This window comes from Engraulis encrasicolus, chromosome 10 (genome assembly GCF_034702125.1).
Source record: "Engraulis encrasicolus isolate BLACKSEA-1 chromosome 10, IST_EnEncr_1.0, whole genome shotgun sequence".
Lineage (NCBI taxonomy): Eukaryota > Metazoa > Chordata > Actinopteri > Clupeiformes > Engraulidae > Engraulis > Engraulis encrasicolus.
The window spans coordinates 19,557,315-19,577,211 of NC_085866.1; the positions used below are offsets into that span (position 1 = coordinate 19,557,315).

General features: G+C 44.1%; 1 protein-coding gene across 4 annotated transcripts in view; it reads right to left on the reverse strand.

Moving 5' to 3' along the window:
- idh3g (isocitrate dehydrogenase (NAD(+)) 3 non-catalytic subunit gamma) overlaps window positions 1–19,897 on the reverse strand; it is a 68,355-nt gene that overhangs the window by 36,105 nt on the left and 12,353 nt on the right. For 2 of the 4 annotated variants that reach the window (XM_063208311.1, XM_063208308.1), the window contains 4 exons: window positions 16,513–16,607; window positions 14,821–14,881; window positions 13,097–13,247; window positions 10,977–11,817 (listed from right to left, as the gene is read on the reverse strand). In XM_063208311.1, the coding sequence (XP_063064381.1) occupies window positions 13,143–13,247; window positions 14,821–14,881; window positions 16,513–16,607 (261 nt within the window). In that variant the 3' untranslated portion in view covers window positions 10,977–11,817; window positions 13,097–13,142. Of the gene's footprint in view, window positions 1–3,797; window positions 3,998–10,976; window positions 11,818–13,096; window positions 13,248–14,820; window positions 14,882–16,512; window positions 16,608–19,897 lie in introns of those variants that run through there. The other 2 variants (XM_063208310.1, XM_063208309.1) reach the window with 2 other exon arrangements.

The following is a 19,897-nucleotide window of genomic DNA, read 5'->3' on the forward strand; positions in this document are numbered from 1 at the left end:
AAGGGGAAAACAGGCAGCCTCAAATGAATGGCAGTGAATGAGAAGACAGTGTCTTGAAGGGAAAGAGACGCAGTCACGCACCCAGCAGACCTCTGGCCCATATGTGATGAAATAAATAGGGGGGCGGGGGGTAACACTTGGGACTCCTCTCCTCAGAATCATGTTCTAGGCACCTCCTTACACACCCAATAGTACCCCCCAACCCCACGCACACACACAGTGTCTTGCACTCTGAAGCTAAACCCATTAGTTAGATACATACCCTCACACTCACTCATGAATGTACTCTCTCCCCCTCTCTCTGTCTCGCAAATCATTCATTCACTCACACAGACACTCTCTGATCCGAGGCCCCCACTTCAGATTATCACTCTCACCCTTTGACAGCAGCAGATAGTGGGGGCCTACCAAGTCAAGCAATTCACACACACACACACACACACACACACACACACACACACACACACACACACACACACACACACACACACACACACACACACACACACACACACACACACACACACACACACACACACACACACACACACACACACACACACACACACACACCAAAGTCAATGCTTACGCACGCACACACACACACACACACACACACACACACGCACACACACACACACACGCACACACTGGCAGCAGAAGATAGTGGGGGCCAACAAAGGCAATCAAAGACCAACCATGCTTCACTCACACCCAGGTGGGATCAATTCCCTAACACACACACACACACTTATGCACGCAACACCCCATACATCCACACACATCCACACACACACACACACACACACACACACACACACACACACACACACACACACACACACACACACACACACACACACACACACACACACACACACACACACACACACACACACACACACACACACACACACACACACCTACCTGACACTAGGGCTGCGAGTTGCTTGGGGTCACACTAGGCCTATGTTCTGTTCTCCAAAAGCAGCATATGGTCATCACAGATTCTGAGAGTGCCAATTCTAAGCTTTACAACGATCCCTTACTGATGGGAATCTGGCAATACGGTACATGAGATAATGAAAAAGGGGGCACACACATGGCTTGTGTGAAAAATGTATATTGTAGCCGGAAATTTACTACAGAAGTCAGAGGTTAACTGGAGCATCAGACGTTTCGGACCTAGTCCATTCTCAATGTCTCCAGTAGTAAATTTCCAGCTACAATATACATTTTTCACACAAGCCTTGTGTGCGCCTCCCTTTTTCATTATCTCAAGTCATTATTAGTTTTGGGAGAGGACGCACCAAGCAATACACGGGTCTATAGTGTAGGCGCAGAAGACGACCTTTGTTGTTTTTTGTCAATACGGTACATGAAGAATCTGTGGCCCTTTGAATGTGTCCACTTCTTAAAGTAGAAAACTTTGAAAGCAGCAAAATATTCTATTGCCCATGGAAAAGACATGAAGTTTTAGTGATACTAATACCATTGTCTGAAGCACTGAATAGCTTCTTTGAGACCTGAACTTACATATTCAACAAAAAAAGAATATCACAGCTTCTCAGCTTCACTCTGAGAAACATGTGATTCTGGGATTAAAGTCCAGTTACTTTTGTGTCCTCTATGTGCCTTACCATAAGTACACCACAAACACACACACACACACATATTCATTACCCTAAGAGCTGCGAATCGGCCCCTACAGTGCTTAAAGCCCATCACCGCACGCCTCTGCCATTAGCCGCGGCGTCACCCACTACTCTTTCTCTGGGGGTTTACTCTGTACCGTATGGATGCTGTGAGCACAATATGTTCTTATAAGGCAAGCAAGCACCAAGGCACAGGGCACGTCCCACTACACTACATGGGGAAATGCAGTATAGCACCCAGGGCCACGTCCCACTACACTGCATGAGGACATATAGCACTTCATCACAACATTGTATATCACCACACCATGACCCACACACACAAACATACACACACACACACGCACACACACACATAAACACATACATGTACACACTCACAACACACACACACACACACACACACACACACACACACACACACACACACACACACACACACACACGCACACACATCACAGTGACTCGAGAGTGACCAGGCCTTTAGGAGACCCGTACAGTGCACCCCCAGGACCTCTGTGGGAGGCTTCTCAGGGCCCGGTCACTTGGTGTGTGTGTGTGTGTGTGTGTGTGTGTGTGTGTGTGTGTGTGTGTGTGTGTGTGTGTGTGTGTGTGTGTGTGTGTGTGTGTGTGTGTGTGTGTGTGTGTGTGTGTGTGTGTGTGTGTGTGTGAGTGTGTGTGTGTGTGTGTGCGCGTAGGGGGGGTTACTGTATGTCACTGGCCTGGGTATGAGAAGAAGTCTATTAGGGGCCTGGAAAACGGATGAGGAAACTGCATGACTGAGCGAGTGACCGCAACTCCCCATCAACAAACAGTATACCCTGTGTGTGTGTGTGTGTGTGTGTGTGTGTGTGTGTGTGTGTGTGTGTGTGTGTGTGTGTGTGTGTGTGTGTGTGTGTGTGTGTGTGTGTTGTTTTGCAAGTCTGCAAAATGCAATGTAATGTAATGTAATGTGGAGTGTGTGTGTGTGTGTGTGTGTGTGTGTGTGTGTGTGTGTGTGTGTGTGTGTGTGTGTGTGTGTGTGTGTGTGTGTGTGTGTGTGTGTGTGTGTGTGTGTGTGTGTTGTTGTTTTGTAAGTCTGCAAAATGCAATGTAATGTAATGCAATGTGGAGTGTGTGTGTGTGTGTGTGTGTGTGTGTGTGTGTGTGTGTGTGTGTGTGTGTGTGTGTGTGTGTGTGTGTGTGTGTGTGTGTGTGTGTGTGTGTGTGTGTGTGTATGTGTGTGTGTTAACACTGGCTCCCTCTTGTCGGGTAAGGCAAGCCACGCTCACTTAGGCCAGCTATGACGTAGTGAAGCAGAGCAAAGCGAAACGAAACGAAGGGCGGACGAGCAAATGGACATGCGGACGAACGAGTCAGCGGGCAGGCAGGCAGGCAGGCAAGCAGGCAGGCAGGCCTAATGGAGACACCGCTGATTAATTACCAGCCCCGGGGAAGAGAGAGGCAGGAGGGGAGAGGCCAGAACTGCTTAGGAGATGGCAGAGACAAAACATAAATAAAATAACAAAAAAAGCAGAGCGAGAGATAGAGAGAGAGGGGGAGAGAGAGGGAGAGAGAGAGAGAGAGAGAGAGAGAGAGAGAGAGAGAGAGAGAGAGAGAGAGAGAGAGAGAGAGAGAGAGAGAGAGAGAGAGAGAGGGAGAGAAAGGAGAGGGGATGACTTGCATAGTGAGAACAGACTTGTAAAAATGACGGTGAAGCGACAGGAAGAGAGAAGTGACCTTTAGCGAAGTGGGAACTCTGCACATAAACACTGAGGGTACAGGCCAAGACTTTGGTTGTGTGAGTCTGTGTGTGTGTGTATGTGTGTGTGTGTGTGTGTGTGTGTGTGTGTGTGTGTGTGTGTGTGTGTGTGTGTGTGTGTGTGTGTGTTGGGGCATAGGGACGTGAGTTGGGCTGAGAGAGTACACTACAAAGCACTTTGGGATGATGCAGATAAAATAGCTATGTATGCACCGACGCCATTTTGTGCATTTAACAGAAAACTGAAGATAACTGGTCTTGCGGGTCTGCCTCTCAACAAGACACACTGGGAGAGTGATAGTGTCTAAGGGCTTGGGGGGGGCAGGTGTCTGTGAGCGCTAAGGGTAGCCACAATGGAGACACTTTGGGCTGAGACAGGTAATATTAATTATATGCTCTATGTATGTATTGTTTAGTGCATCCACAGGAACATTGGTCCACAAAAACAGATAAAATGCATCGTTTGTGGCCCTGCCGTGGCCAAACAGTAGGGCACTGGTTTACTTCAAAGGCAATCCAGGTTCGATTCCGGCCCTAGTCATTTGTCGATCCTTCCCCGTCTCTCTCTCTCCCCACTCATTTCCTGTCTCTCCTCATTGCCCTGTCAAAAATAAAGGCAAAATAAAGCCCTAAAAAACATATATACAGTATATGCCATGTTTGCCAGATTACCGGTTCAGCCCTGGCCATCATCTTCCATGTGTACACTATGCATAGTCGTCATTTTGAGCATTTAACATGTGCTGTGGAAGCTATGGGGAGACATGGGAACTTTGAACTGAGGCAGAACATATATTTTTACTGTATCTACTGAATGTATTGTTACCATTTTGTGCATTTCACATCAAGTCACAGAAGGAAGCACATTGCATGTGAAGGCGGCGGACACATCTTTCTGTGTGTGTGTGCCCTATCTACAAGATACTAGTAGATATACCTATATACCTAGATACTAGAGACAACACACTCACGAGAGATAGTGAAGACGTGACCTAGTGACCGAAATACCCTCACGAGAGGAGGACTTTTGCTTTCTCAATCCAGTTTGTCCGGCTGTGTGTGTTCTAACAACAGGCCACGAATAGGACGGACCTCATCTGTCAACCAGGAAACAAACTGGAATAGTGTCAATGCCAATGCCTTATCTACGCATCTGAGAGTCAACTCAAGACACACAAGCCATGACCAAGTGGACAAAGTAGACACGCTGGAAAAACTGCATTCAGCAGGAGACACCTGGACACACAAGAATGTCCCAAGAAGGCAGGCGATCAATTTCGTTTTAGACTTAACCCATTTTAGCCTGATGACTCGTATATGTTGTTTGACCATTGGTGCCTGGAGACACATACAGTGCTGGCCAAAAGTATTGGCACCCCTTCAATTCTGTCAGATAATACCCAATTTCTTCCAGAAAATGATTGCCATCACAAATGCTTTGTCATTAATATCTTCATTTGTTTGTCTTGCAATGAAAAAACACAAAAGAGAATGAAAAAAAAGTCGAATGAATGATCATTTTACACAAAACTCCAAAAATGGGCTGGACAGAAGTATTGACACCCCCAGCCTAATACTAGGTAGCACAACCTTTAGACAAAATAACCGCAAACAATGACTTCTGATAACCATCAATGAGTTTCCTACACAGGGTATATACATCAATCTTGAAGTCAAATTTACTACCATTTAATACCCTTTTTCACTACCTTTAGATTTTTTTTTACAACCATCATGACACTCCGATGCGAGCTTAACAAGACATCTTTTGTAATTTCTACCTCCTTAACATGACATTACACTTTTTTTTTTCTTCAAGAAGACGCCCAAAAGAGAGCAGTGCGGTGGGACGGTACCATGCTCAGGGTACCTTAGTCATGGAGGAGGGTGGGGGAGAGCACTGGTTAATTACTACCCTCATCAACCTGGCAGGTTGGCAATCTGACGCCCTAACCGCGTACCCATGACTGTCCTCATACTGCCCTCAGATATAGAATCAATCAATCTTTTTGTCAAAATGGTACAACAACAAAAAATAATACATATTTTTTTCATAAAATAATACCTTTTGAGCAAATGTACAACTTTTAAGGCCATTAAATTTTGGCTTTTTAATTTATCACCTTTTAATACTTTTTAAAACCCTGCATACACCCTGCTACAACCCTCTGCTGGAATTGTAGACCCTCCTTGAGGTGATTTGAAGGGTGCTTTCTCCACACTGCCATTTTGAGATCTCTCCATAGGTTTTCTATTGGATTCAGGGCTGGACTCCTACATTATGCTGCAAAATTTGTTGATAGTCTTCAGACTTCATAATTCTATGCACACGGTCAAGCAGTCCAGTGCCAGAGGCAGCAAAGCAACCTCAAAACATCAGGGAAACTCTGCCATATTTGACTTTAGGGACCGTGTTCTTTTCTTTGAAGGCCTAATTTTTTTCCCTCTATTCATTTGAGTTACCAGGTAGTTTGAGTTTCACACACGGCCTCTTTTTTCAGCAGTTGGATAGGCCGCCAGGCGATGGGCCCATCTGCATGAAGAAGCTATGAACTGAGTAGAGCTTCCCCACATGCAGCAGAGTATGTTTTCTCAAATGCCAAATGCTGGAACGAGCTTCTTGTCCAAATTAGAACTGCCCCAATACATGGGCTCACCGTTTGTAAACAATCGTTGGCTGCATGACAATGGCTGCACACTGTTCAACCTCTGATTGTTGGAAACCGCTGTTGGTCAAAAAAATTCACAAATCTCACATGGTTGACTGCCAGTATCTTGCCCCTCCTCACCTCACAATATTTATGAAAAAAAAACCTATGTATTGTATCATGTTTTAAAAAAACATTCCAAACAACTTTATTTCCCTTTGCATTTGGCGCTGGATAGATATCTACTCTCTATAATACTTTCTACAATATATTTTTCCTTCTCTCTTCTTTCTTGCACGTTGAATGGAAGATATAAAGTAGTATCATATAATAGTATCACAATGTGCTATATAAATACTATTGCTATTGCTATGTTTTCCATACAAAGTGTACGATTCCCACATAAAACAGAAAAACAAGTCATACACTACAACCACCACATTAATACACCACTTCACTTCATAGCTACGGCTCTGGAAGTAATTCCATTTTCACAGTCAGGGACGCCAAGTTAACCCTGTGGCTAAACCTGTGAAAAATGGCCCAAGAATGGGGACCAACGCTAGATCTGGTCTCTTTCAAAGTGACATGTTTTTTTTGGCACTTCCCCCATAAACACACTCACCAACACACAGACTTGGTTGACGCATATTGGTCAGTCAGTATAGTGCAGGTCTTCTGGGTAGTGCAGAGTATGCCAGGATGAGATGGAGGCAATTACTAGGGATGCTTGGGAAGATAGCCCAGCAGTGACACAGAAAATAGAAGTGAGAGAGAGAGAGAGAGAGAGAGAGAGAGAGAGAGAGAGAGAGAGAGAGAGAGAGAGAGAGAGAGAGAGAGAGAGAGAGAGAGAGACAGAGACAGAGACAGAGACAGAGACACATAAACACAGACACATAAACACAGACACAGACACAGACACAGACACACACAGAGTGAATAAGTGCACAGTGTGTAGGCCTTAGCTCAGAGAAGCATCTTGACCCCTCACAATAGATCAATAGATGCGAGCCAACTCCGGGTCTCAACAGACTGGATCACAGACAGGCAGAGGGAGTAGAGGGATGGCGGGGCCAAAGTGTACGGCCAAATCACACTCATGAATAAACTCCCAACGCTAAAACCCAACACTATTCATCATCACAAGACTCATAACGCCACGGCTTCCTCCAAAATGGGAATTTAAATAGGGTTGTTTACTGACACCCATTTCAGCACACACATACACGCAAGACTGCTGGAAACCCTTTGGTCCATTTAAAACATCCTAGTGAGAGTAACAGGGTTGGAATTATTCATAAAGAGGACTTTTTCTGTAATTTTCTGTAGCAAAACGTGGACCAAGAAAACTGAACAACTATTTCTTTTGACAAACATTTTTTTTTTTTAAATGTTGATTTTTTTTCCGCCCATTTTGCTGTGAACATGTCCCATGCAGTGAAGTTTGGAACAATCAAACTGTTTGTGTGGGAATGTTCCACCTCTCTACCACGGTCCTGTACATGTTAATTGCCGTGATTATGTTAGAGCCGTTAGCTCTACCCTGTCACACAGCACAGTGCAGGCCCGTAATGGGACACATATGGTGGCACTCGCCCCCCTGCACTCTCCCCAGCTCCCGCTCACCCTGCCCATGACACCAGAGCCGTATCTCTATATACGGCTCTGCATGACACTGTGGTATACTACCACCTTGTGGCCAACCAGCACAGTACAACAGATCAACAGATACTGTAAAACGTACTTGTTGTTATCCCCTTTTTTTCTTCAAAGAAAAACACAGCCTTGGATTTTACAGACAGAATAGATCAGCTGCAGCAAATCGGTCACATTTTACACTTAAAAGCCTGCTGGCTTGCTTGGGAGCGGTGCTGTAAAACTTGGCTGTGTTCTGGGGTGAATGTGGATTCAGCGGCTGTTTTTTGGGAGTAAGGCGAGGATGCCAGAGGGATTACCGGGTCTGGGGCCTCTCAGTTGCCAAAGCAAAGCAGTGGAGAGAGAGAGAAAGAGAGACAAACACTGAGAGGAGAGGCTCGGGTTTCAGTCTCAATTAATAGCGCCATTAAGAGCAGCAGCCATGAGTTAACAACCTGTAATTAGTGGGACAACCAGTCAGTGGAACTCTAAATACCACTGTGGCGCACAGGGCCGCTGACAGCTTTGGTTGGGCCCTGGAAAAAGTCATCTGAAAGTGCCCCTCACCCAATACATACAATGTAAAGAGCACCACATTTTGGGCACCCTCTCTACCTGGGCTCAGGACAAATTACCCCTTTGTCCCCCTGTTGGCATTTACCAGACACTAATTAATAACATTAATATATAATGATGCAATAATTCACAGGAGCAGAAAACCACTAATGAGTTCACAACTAGACAGAGACAAGTGACCGTGACAGGTGACCGTTTATTATTTGAATTCCTCACAGAACATTCATATTCAATCCCAAACATCTTTTACACACATTGGTGTTCTGGTAGTCAGCTAGCCTTGCGTAGAGTAAAAAACAGAGACAATGCTCTGTTTATTGGTCAAGATAACAGACATCTTTCTGGTTATTTTTAAAATATTTAATTTCGATAAGATTAGGATAGAATAAATAAGCTCTGAACTTTTCGGCAGTTAATGATACTTTAACCTCCAGATTCCCGCTAACCACTGTCCTTTGAGTCAGGACACTTGTACAGTAATGAAAAGGAAATAAACAAATGACAAAGCAAAACAAAAAAAGGAACACTGAGCAAATATTTCTGAACAAAATGCAGCAGGTATCAAGGTAAACGTCATTGAAACCGTGTAAACAAAAAGACAGGCAGGTGAGAAGGCCACTTCATACAAACATAACATAAGACTTTCCTAACACAGTGTGTGAAAGGCCCTCTCGGTTGTTCCCTGTGGTAGGAGGAGGTCATGAAGCAGAGCTTAGATCGGGCCTAAAGAATGAAGCCCGACCCTTCCGAGCCCGCGCTCATTCCAGCCCGGCCCGGACCGGCCCATCACATTAACTGTAAATTATGAGCCCGAGACCGATTGAAGCCCGACCATTACTTAATATTGTGGACGTTATAGCTGACGGTGTCAACTAGTTTTAAGCTGTTTGAAGTGAACCAAACAGATTTGTTAACATTTATCTTGATAAACAATGTAATAAGGACGACAAGTGTTGCATATGTGTGTTGAAAAGCATCCAAATGAATCAAAAACGGCCGACAATATGCGGAGCATTAGCCTAATGTTGAGTATCGTCTTCAGGCTTCAACTGATCACTAACTTGTTTAGCCTACTTTTCTCATGTCATGTCGTATAGCCTACTCTTGCCTTGAACATTTTGATGATGACCACTTCTGGATTGTAAAGGCAGATCGCAAAATATAGATTTTGCGTCGCCTTGTCAGCTGATGGCAAATTTATTAAACCGCAAATTGTCAATAGCCAGTCAGACGCATGGGGAGGCGGAGCATCTCTAGCCTACAGAAATCTCCGACTAAATTATTTTTTTTAAAAAAAAAATCATATCCCAATAAGTTACCGTCCAGATGCCTAGTGAGACTCAGTTTTTACTCCCCAAAGACATTTTTTTAGGCGCCCTGGCGTCCGTCAGTGCCACAGCCATTTTGGCCGGTGATGAAAAAAGTTAGGCTACAAAGCCATGCATGCACTGTCACTGGGACTTCTCGTGAGCATATCGTCCGCTGAAATGTTTAATTTGACCGTCTACAGTGGAGATCCACTGCCATTTTTCAGCAGAGGTAAAAGTGAAAGTGATTCGATGCTGCGATGCTGCATGCCATCGCATTGAGTCCCAAACACGGCTTGACTAAGCAATTCATGAAACGGTTTTGCAAATGCAATGCCCTTCGTTGTGTTCACTAATATAGTAAAATACAAAAAAAACAATAAACAGAAGTGTTCGACAGCAGCAGCAGCAGCAGCCAGCGTGAGTCAAGTGATTGGGAAGCATAACGTTATTGGGGACAACGGCACTGGTCTACCTGTTACCTGCTTGGCAGTTGAGAGAAAACTGCGCATGATATGCTGCCGTTTGCAATTTCGTAGTCTGACTTGTGCAACGTTATAGGCTAGCCTACACATAAAGAATCGTGTTTAAAAGCATCCAAGTAGGCCTACATCAAAGCAATAGGCCGACAATAAGCGGGACATTGGGCTACATGTTGACTAGTCAGTTTAATGTCGTCTTCATGCTGTAAACTGATCTCAAACTTCTACTTTTCTCATATACATCTGTCCTGGGTTATTTTGATGATGACCACTATACTGGATTGTAAAGGCATAGCAAAATATAGATTTTGCGTCGCGTGTCAGTTGATGGTTAACTTATTTGAACCGGACAATTGTCAGTGGTAGCCTATTTTAAGTCAGACGCAAGTGGAGGAGGAGCATCGACAGAGTTCTGACACGGGAGACACGCGAGTGCCTGGAGGCTTTCAAGACCACAGCGAAATCTCCGACTAAATTATTTTGAAAATCATGGCCAAATGCATATGAGATTCAGTTTGTCATTCACCAAAGTCGATTTATAGGCGCCCTGGCGCCCGGCAAGCCTTGATACACACACGCGCGCGCGCCAGTCAGTTCAGCACAGCAGTATACGCTTGCCAGTGGAAGAAAACTGCGCATGCTGCCTTTTGCAATTTCGTAGTTTGACTTCTGCAACTTTGTAGGCTTCACACAAAGAATAGTGTTGACACAAAGAATATTTCGTCTAATCATTATCCAACATAATGTCCGTGCCATTAAGGCCCTAAGCTAATAGTTAAAAAAAAAAGAAGAAGAAGAAGCTTGATCACTCCTGGGGCCCGGTCCGATCCGACCCGAGGATAGTGATGGAAAATACCGGACCGACCCGGCCCATGGGTCGGGTCGGGCCGCTTCGGGCTCGGGCTCGGGCAAATAATCTATACTCTATGAAGCAGCCAGATGGAACTACAGGTGGTGGACAGCTCCAAAACATGGCTCTCAAAACATGACTCCTCATGGCAAAGTAAGAAGACATGAAGTGAATAGGCAAGAGAAGAGGAGAGGAGAGGGGAGCAGGGAGGAGCAGATGGGGAGGAGAAAGGGGAGGTGATGAGGCGAGGTGAACAGGCAAGAGGAGAAGAGAGCAAGGAGAAGGGGGATAAGGAGGTGGAGGTAAAGAAACAAGGTGAGGAGAGCAGAGAGGAGGAGGAGAGGGGAAATAAGGGGAAGAAAAGGAGTAAAAAAAGAAGAAGACAGGATGGAAGGAGACAGGAGGTGAGATGAAGCACCGCAGAGGTGAGAAGGGGTGAGATTGGGGAGGTGAAAGAAGGCGAAAAGAGTAGCGGTACAAGGCGAGGTAGGGTTAAGACGTCAGGCCAAGCTGCGCGGAGGAGTCCTGAAGAGATGGATGAACCGGAGTTTCCCCACCTGCCAGGTCACCCCCGCTAGCCAATGAAAACCTCACCGCAATTGGACCACCAATGAGGACTTAAGAAACACATGGAATTGGCCTAGAAATGGAGAAAGGCCAGTACAGAAGTGTACCTTGGAATGTGATATGAAAACTGAAAGGTAGTTTTTTTTGTTATGGAAGATGAATTGTTGGCTACAGAGAACAAAAGCTTTCAAAGTGTTTTGAGAAAGAAAATGGAGGAGAGCACTGATAATGAAGCATGCTGTTATTGAAGAACACCCAAGATCTCTCTCTCTCACGCACACCCTGATAACCTCGGTGGTCATGTGGTAAAGACATTCACTTGAGTTCAAACCAAAGAGTTCTTGAAATATGCGGATCTAGAAGAAAAAGAAAGGAGAGGAGACAATAGGGTGTTTTAGTGGTCTTTTAGGGTGTATGTGTAACAATTTCACATACATAGGGTACTCTTTTGACAGTGACATTCAACCTCTGCAAATGTTTGTTGATTACGTGTGGAAGGTAAAGTCTAAATACTAACTTGCGAAACATTACTTTTAAGCCATCCATTTCCACAGTACGAGTTACTCCCATCACTCGGAACACATTCTGATTACATGTTAATGTTGACCAGAGATGTCACCTTCAGAGACCTGTTAGGGGCCCCGCACACCAGTTCCGGCAGCACTGTGGCGCCCTATCAGTTCCAGCAATTTCGGTTACCAATGCATGGTAGCAATGAACGGTTAATTTCATCACAGCAGGGCATGAATGAACAAGTGGCGGCTTCGACAAAAACAGAGCTCTCCCCTTATCGGCAGCAGACATCCGTCGGTGTGCAGGATTGTATTGAAAAGCCCTACTCCACGTCTGTAGAACACATGTTCTACAGGTCTGACAAACGTCACATTAGTCTTAGCAGACATGTTTATTATAAGTAAGAATATTTATATAGGACGCAAACTACAGATGTTCACAGAACCATATGTGCTGGAAAAATAGGACAGTGCGGCCCAAAAAGATGAGATGAAGTCTATGAAGTGGGTGTAGATCCACTGTCTAAAGGTCACAGGCAAATCATTCAAAAAGCAAACCAGTTATGTGAATAAAACTGCACAATCCCCCTGCCTGACGCGTCACAGATAAATTATCACAGACCAGTTGAAGGCAAAATCGAAAGGTTGGAAGTACCCCCCTCCCATTCAATATCAATCAATTCTAACTGTGAATTATTTGTAATGATAACTAATGGTTCCTGAAAAAGGCGCTCCACGCCTCATAGTTGTCATGGACACCAAACCAGGGACTGTGAAAAGGCAGGTTAAAAGCTAGACAATCTAACGAAACCTGGAAAGCCAAACTGCTTTTTTTTGTGAGGGTCAACATGGTCACTTCAGCAGGCAAGCCCCCTAGTAGACATATGTGTCTAATAATATACTATACTACCATACTATACTATAATTACAATACAGTATAATATTATATAATATAATATTATATCTACAGAACCTTCATATTTGGCTTGTCGGTCGGTCCAGGGAGTCAGGTATTAAGTCTGGAAACCATTCACTATGGCTCTATGTTTAGGCCTGGAAGTGAATATTGCTGCTTGGAAAGGAAAATATCATTTGGTGTGGCACTAGCAGAGGGTGTACCCACCTGCGTGGTGTTCCTGGAGTGGGCGTGGGGGTGGAGTGGAGAGAGATTACATGCGTTCAACAGTCAGGGGCCCAGTGCTCTGGATGTTCCTCATGATAGACTGGACCACGTCAGAGGTGGTACCCTGCCCTCCGATGTCTGCAGTGTGCAACTGCAACGGGAAAAAAAATAAACATTTAATTCCTGCCTTGTTTTTGTACTTACAAGCCTACAGTCCTCGCCTAATCAACATAAGCAGTGTATATACTGTACGTATGTATGTACGTATGTATGTATGTATGTATGTAGTGTATATCTTGTGGGGATAATTTGGACTCTGAGTCTGTTGACTAAAGTTTACATATGCATATTTTGTCTTTTCCTCCCCTTTGACCCGTGTTAATGCTTGTTGTGTATATGCTTGTCTTGAAATATACAAGTGGACATTATGATTATTTGTGTACGCTACTTAAAGGATTTATCCGGAGTTGGAACAAGTTTGCCTGATTTTTGCATGTTTGGGATGAAATACAGTCACTCTAGAGCAAAATCAAGGCAAAAGGATGCGTTTTGAGAAAGTTTGATAATATCACGTTAGCCTCGTTAGCCATATCAGCTATGCAATATGAAAGATGCGGGCATCGTTTTTCGGCGGTTACACACATTTCAAAAACACAACATTTTAAAGTCTTGCACAGCTCAAAACAACGTCACACGTACCTCATAATATGTTGAGGGTATCCACACATAAACCGAAGTGTCCAAAGCCCTTCATGTATTCTTGAAAGGTCTGCAGAATGTGTTTTGTAAAGCTACTACCTTGAGAATATCTTAATTACGGCCAAGACAACTATTTGACACTAAAGTCCACCAAGTAGATTGCCGAGTGCGTCGCATCATCAGCTATGATTATTTCCATAGCGAGTAACCACAGCTGATGGTGCGACGCACTCGGCAATCTACTTGGTGGACTTTAGTGTCAAATAGTTGTCTTGACCGTAATTTAGATATTCTCAAGGTAGTAGCTTCACAAAACACATTCTGCAGACCTTTCAAGAATACATGAAGGGCTTTGGACACTTCGGTTTATGTGTGGATACCCTCAACATATTATGAGGTACGTGTGACGTTGTTTTGAGCTGTGCAAGACTTTAAAATGTTGTGTTTTTGAAATGTGTGTAACCGCCGAAAAACGATGCCCGCATCTTTCATATTGCATAGCTGATATGGCTAACGAGGCTAACGTGATATTATCAAACTTTCTCAAAACGCATCCTTTTGCCTTGATTTTGCTCTAGAGTGACTGTATTTCATCCCAAACATGCAAAAATCAGGCAAACTTGTTCCAACTCCGGATAAATCCTTTAACAACTACATTTCCTCCTGGGGATCAATACATTAACTCTACTGTACTCCACTCTACTCTACGGATTCAGGAAAACATTTAAATGGCAGACCTTACTACTACAGAACATACAGCATACACAGTACAGTCCCTGGAGCTTTCCATGGCAAGCCACACAACTCTGTATTCTGAGGGTGAAAAATGTGAGGCTGGCTGTGGCATTACCGAGATGACTTGACCATCCACTTGCACAATCCCCAGACAAAAATGATTCTCTGTCTCTCTCTACTTGGCTGGGTGCAGGCCATCACAGATTTGACTGAAGAAAGTGTTCAAATATGTAACCATGAGCTATAGCTGCCAGACTGTAGCCTATATTGATTTAAAGTGTGGTCCTTACCCGCGTCTCGTTCATGGTCTGCAGCACAGCCCCGCGGATCATGCTGGCATACTCATGAAGCCTGGGGGAGCAAGAGAGATGACTTGTTTCAGTCCTCACTTTCCAAACAAACTCATGCTCAAGGACATAAAAGCACACCACTGTCCACTCCACATCTGCTATAATAATGCACAATAAAAAACAGGATAAACAATGGTTTTCAAAGTCCAGATGCACAACACTACAACAAAACACATATGCCAAAAACACTCTGTGGCTTGAGGAGAGGGACGCATTGTAGTGAGGAAGGAGAATCACTTCTATCTACTACTTATGTACTTTAGAGATAGTGCTTTCACTTTCAAATCACATCGTTATTGTTTTCATGCTTATTTGTTGATCTGCCAATGATTTTTTTCAGTAACAACAAAGGAAAATAAATGAATTAAGTGACAGAAAAGAAGATATTTTATAAACTGGAAGAGACAATGCATCACAGCTAAATAATATTATAAAAAAAACCAAGCAAAACAAAAACACAAAACTAATCAACAAAAAAGAAGCCGTAGGAGACTGACTTGAAGTGGTCGAACATGAGGCAGCTGGAGAAGTGGTGTGTGTGTGTGTGTGTGTGTGTGTGTGTGTGTGTGTGTGTGTGTGTGTGTGTGTGTGTGTGTGTGTGTGTGTGTGTGTGTGTGTGTGTGTGTGTGTGTGAGTGAGTGAGTGAGTGAGTGAGTGAGTGAGTGAGTGAGTGAGTGAGTGAGTGAGTGAGTGAGTGAGTGAGTGAGTGAGTGAGAGAGAGACACACACACACACACACACACACACACACACACACACACACACACACACACACACACACACACACACACACACACAAACACACACACACAGACAGACAGACAGACAGACATAGAGAAAGAGTGTATAGAGGAGGCACATTCTGTATGAACCAACATCCTGCTCAGGACAGACAGACAGACAGACAGACAGACAGACAGACACACAGACAGACAGACACACACACACACACACACATGGGCCATAACCCAACCTCATGCTCAAGACAGACAAACAGACAAGAGGCTCATGAACCAACCTCATGCTAGAGATAGAGATAGAGATAGAGAGAGAGAGAGAGAGAGAGAGAGAGAGAGATAAAAGAAGACAGTGTGCCTGACTTGAGGTGGACAAGCATGGAGTAGTGGTGGTAACTCAATGCATTAAGACATCTAATTAAGTGGTCAGTGAATGTGTGATGTGTGTGTGTGTGTGCGTGTGTGGTGTAGTAGACTGACTTGAGGTGGTCGAGCATGAGGCAGCTGGAGAAGTGATGGGGAGTGTGTGTGTGTGTGTGTGTGTGTGTGTGTGTGTGTGTGTGTGTGTGTGTGTGTGTGTGTTTGTGAAACTGTAGACTGACTTGAGGTGGTCGAGCATGAGGCAGCTGGAGAAGGTGTGTGTGTGTGTGTGTGTGTGTGTGTGTGTGTGTGTGTGTGTGTGTGTGTGTGTGTGTGTGTGTGTGTGAAACTGTAGACTGACTTGAGGTGGTCGAGCATGAGGCAGCTGGAGAAGGTGTGTGTGTGTGTGTGTGTGTGTGTGTGTGTGTGTGTGCGCGTGTGCGTAGTAGACTGATTTGAGGTGGCCGAGCATGAGACAGCTGGAGAAGTGGTGTGTGTGTGTGTGTGTGTGTGTGTGCGTGCGTAGTAGACTGACTTGAGGTGGTCGAGCATGAGGCAGCTGGCCAGCAGCATGGCGGTGGGGTTGGCGACGTTTCTGCCAGCAATGCTCTTGCCCGTGTTCCTCGTGGCCTGAAGGATGACACCACAACAAGCACATCAACACAGGGGACAGGGGCAGTGGTGGTGGTGATGGCGGCTGTGTGTGTGTGTGTGTGTGTGTGTGTGTGTGTGTGTGTGTGTGTGTGGTGCAGTGGGGTTGGCAATGTTCCCGTCAGCGATATTCTTGCCCATGTTCCGTGTAGCAGGGCTGGACTGGGAGACTTTTTCAGGCCGGGCATTTTCCAAGGCCAGGCCAGGCCACCATGAAGCAAAAAACAATAAAGCTTATGATAATACCTACATGCTGCGTTTTGGTGCAATAACTTCAGCCATCTTCCCAGTTCCCTGATTAGGTAGGCCTACTTAGGGGCCTACATACACCAAATAGCTACTTAGTAGGCCTACCCCTGTGTACATTAAAGTATATTGCATAATACAAGAATCATGAAATTAGCATAGGATGGAGATTAATTATTTTCTCGAAAATAAACTTTTAAGCAGGCTAGCAAGTTAGAATAGAACATAATACAAATCACTTAAAACTAAAAAGTCTTGTGTCAAAAGCCTTGGAGTGACAGTAATCAGTAATCATAGTTTCAATGCTCACATGAAAAGCATACATCAGCTTAGGTATTTTAGGAACATACTGTAGCTAAGATGAAAGATTCTGTATCTAAACAGCATATGAGAAATTAATCCATGTGTTCCATCTAGGCTACTTACAGGTCTTCCCAAAAAAGGTACTCAGGCAGGTGCAGCTAAAACGACCTTGGGTTCATTGAAAGGCGCTATATAAAACCAAGTTGTTATTATTGTTGTTGTTATTAATAATCCAGCTAGAATTCTGATCAAAACAAAGAAAATAGATCACATCACTCCAGCACTTAGGTCAATACACTACCAGTGAGATTTAGAATGAGTTTACAACTCTTCAGGTAATATCTATGTCTCTAAGTCACTATGGCTTAGGCCCTAAATATATTGTAGATAGGACCTATGCTACAGTAGAGCAGTATCATCTGAATAAATGTCTCAGGTCTTCAGAGTCTCCTCTACTGGTTGTGTCAAGGGTTAAATCCAGACAGGGTGAAATGGCATTAGTCATTATGTTGCTAAATTCTGGAAACAGCTTCCTGCTCAAATTAGAACAGTGGGCTATCAAGTAAGCTAAGCCTTTGGTCATAGTCACCTTCTCATTATAACACATTCTACTTTCTTCTATTTCTTTTCCCTCTAGTAGGCCCTCACAGTAAGGGCCTATAAGATAATATGGTATAGCTACAAATACTAATATTGCTATGTTAGCCTTCTTAAATTATCACAGGCATCTATGTGGAATTACATGTAGACTTCTGCCTAATGCTGTCTAACTTCTTCCTGCATCCCCCTTTCCATCAAACATCCTTCTCCCAACTCAGTTCCTACGCACTGGCCAGACACCTCTCCAGATGCAAAGTAGCTTCAAATAAATTGTCTCCGCCCAAAGCAGTTAACGTTTGAAACGCGGTAAAAATAAATAAATATCAACTTCACTGTTTTTGTTTCATGCACACTTTCTATCCTGTTATAGAGCTCGAAAGTGACGTCACTTCCCCCGATTTCATGGGACCTCAACGGCGTTTTTAGCCAAAAATCGTAGCATGTAATCCAATGGCGGTATTAAAATGGCATTTCGATCCCCTTCGAGTTGTGCCACGAGCTCCATATATGTTGTTTCTGATATTTTTGCTTAATTTTTCGTACGAACTCCCACATTTTTTAGAAAGCTGTGTTTCTTCACATTTTTCATGCCGACGGTCTCGGAACAAAACATTGATACTTCTGCATGAATAATCTTTATCTATCATCTTAAACAGCATATTTGTAGCCCAGCGCATATCATGACTGAGATCAGAAGATATTTACTCGCTACCACGTTGTTAGATGGTCAGCTTAGGTCCCGTGAAACGCGGAACTAAGGGGCGGGACTTTCGAGCTCTATATCTGTGTACTAGGACATATTTGGCACCGTTAGTAAGGTCTGCTTCTCAGCTGTTCAGTAGTGTGCATGTTGTATCGCCACAATTTACTGTTTAAACGCAACATGAAGTAGAAGTAGAGTAGCCTAAGCACTTCTCATTCTACAGTAGAACAAGTCTCCATTACATGAGTGTTATTTCCGTCACAGAAGCAAAGAGTAGAACTCGCACACCAGCAGCCGATGCAATAATTGATTTATTGCTTTACATATGTACAAGTGATCAAGGTGCTACCCAAAAGTGCAAAACGTTTTCGGTCACCAGACCTTCCTCAGTGCTTGAGGAAGGTCTGGTGACCGAAAACGTTTTGCACTTTTGGGTAGCACCTTGATCACTTGTACATATGTAAAGCAATAAATCAATTATTGCATCGGCTGCTGGTGTGCGAGTTCTACTCTTTGCTTCTGTGGATTATCGCTTTGGAACCAACGCACCCACAAGGACTGGAGTTTTTGGCGCGACACCCCTCTGTCTTTTGTCTTTATTTCCGTCATCCATCAGTTTAAATCAGTGTCTTACCTTTAAGCTGAGTTGACCACAAACAATCTTCCAATAATCCACTTTGTTAACAGACATAGCCAGTAGATTGCCATGTATTTCGCCAGCATGCCCAAACTCATTAATTCATTCCACACTGTGGAACTGAACGGCAGAAAATAGGAAGTAAAAGGGGCACGTCTTTATATTTACCATCATGCACCACATCATTTCTGTTCGCAAATTCTTCTTAAACACGTTCATAAAACACACCAAATGAAACCAGATCATTTTGTTTTTTACTTTAATTGCACTTCTGTACTATATTTTAACTGTGTTGTAGGAATTTTAATTTTTGAAAAATGACTTGACATAGTACAGTACATGTACATACATATACCCACCACAATAGAACTGCCTGTCTCTAGTTGAGACTATATATAGGGAGAATCCACCGTGTAATTGTATAGTATTGGTGTAATGCTGTTCCTTCTTTACACCTCAGTGACCGCAAATGTTGCAGAAAGTGGCCTGCAAAATAAGTAACGTGGCCTGCTACGTAATAACGGACTTGGCCTGAATAAAAAAAATGATAAATACTCGTCAGGCCACCGGGCATTTGCCCGGTATGCCCTATGGCCAGTCCACCGGTGCCTTGTAGCCTTGAGGTCAAAAACAGCTCGTCAGAGCAGATCAGCACACGCCGCAAGGGACAGTGTGTGTGGTTTGGTATTGGTGTGTCTGTGAGTATGTGCGAGTGTGTTTGTGCGTGTCTGTGTGTGTGTGTACAGCCCATCAGCCATCAATCAGACTGGAGGTCCAGCT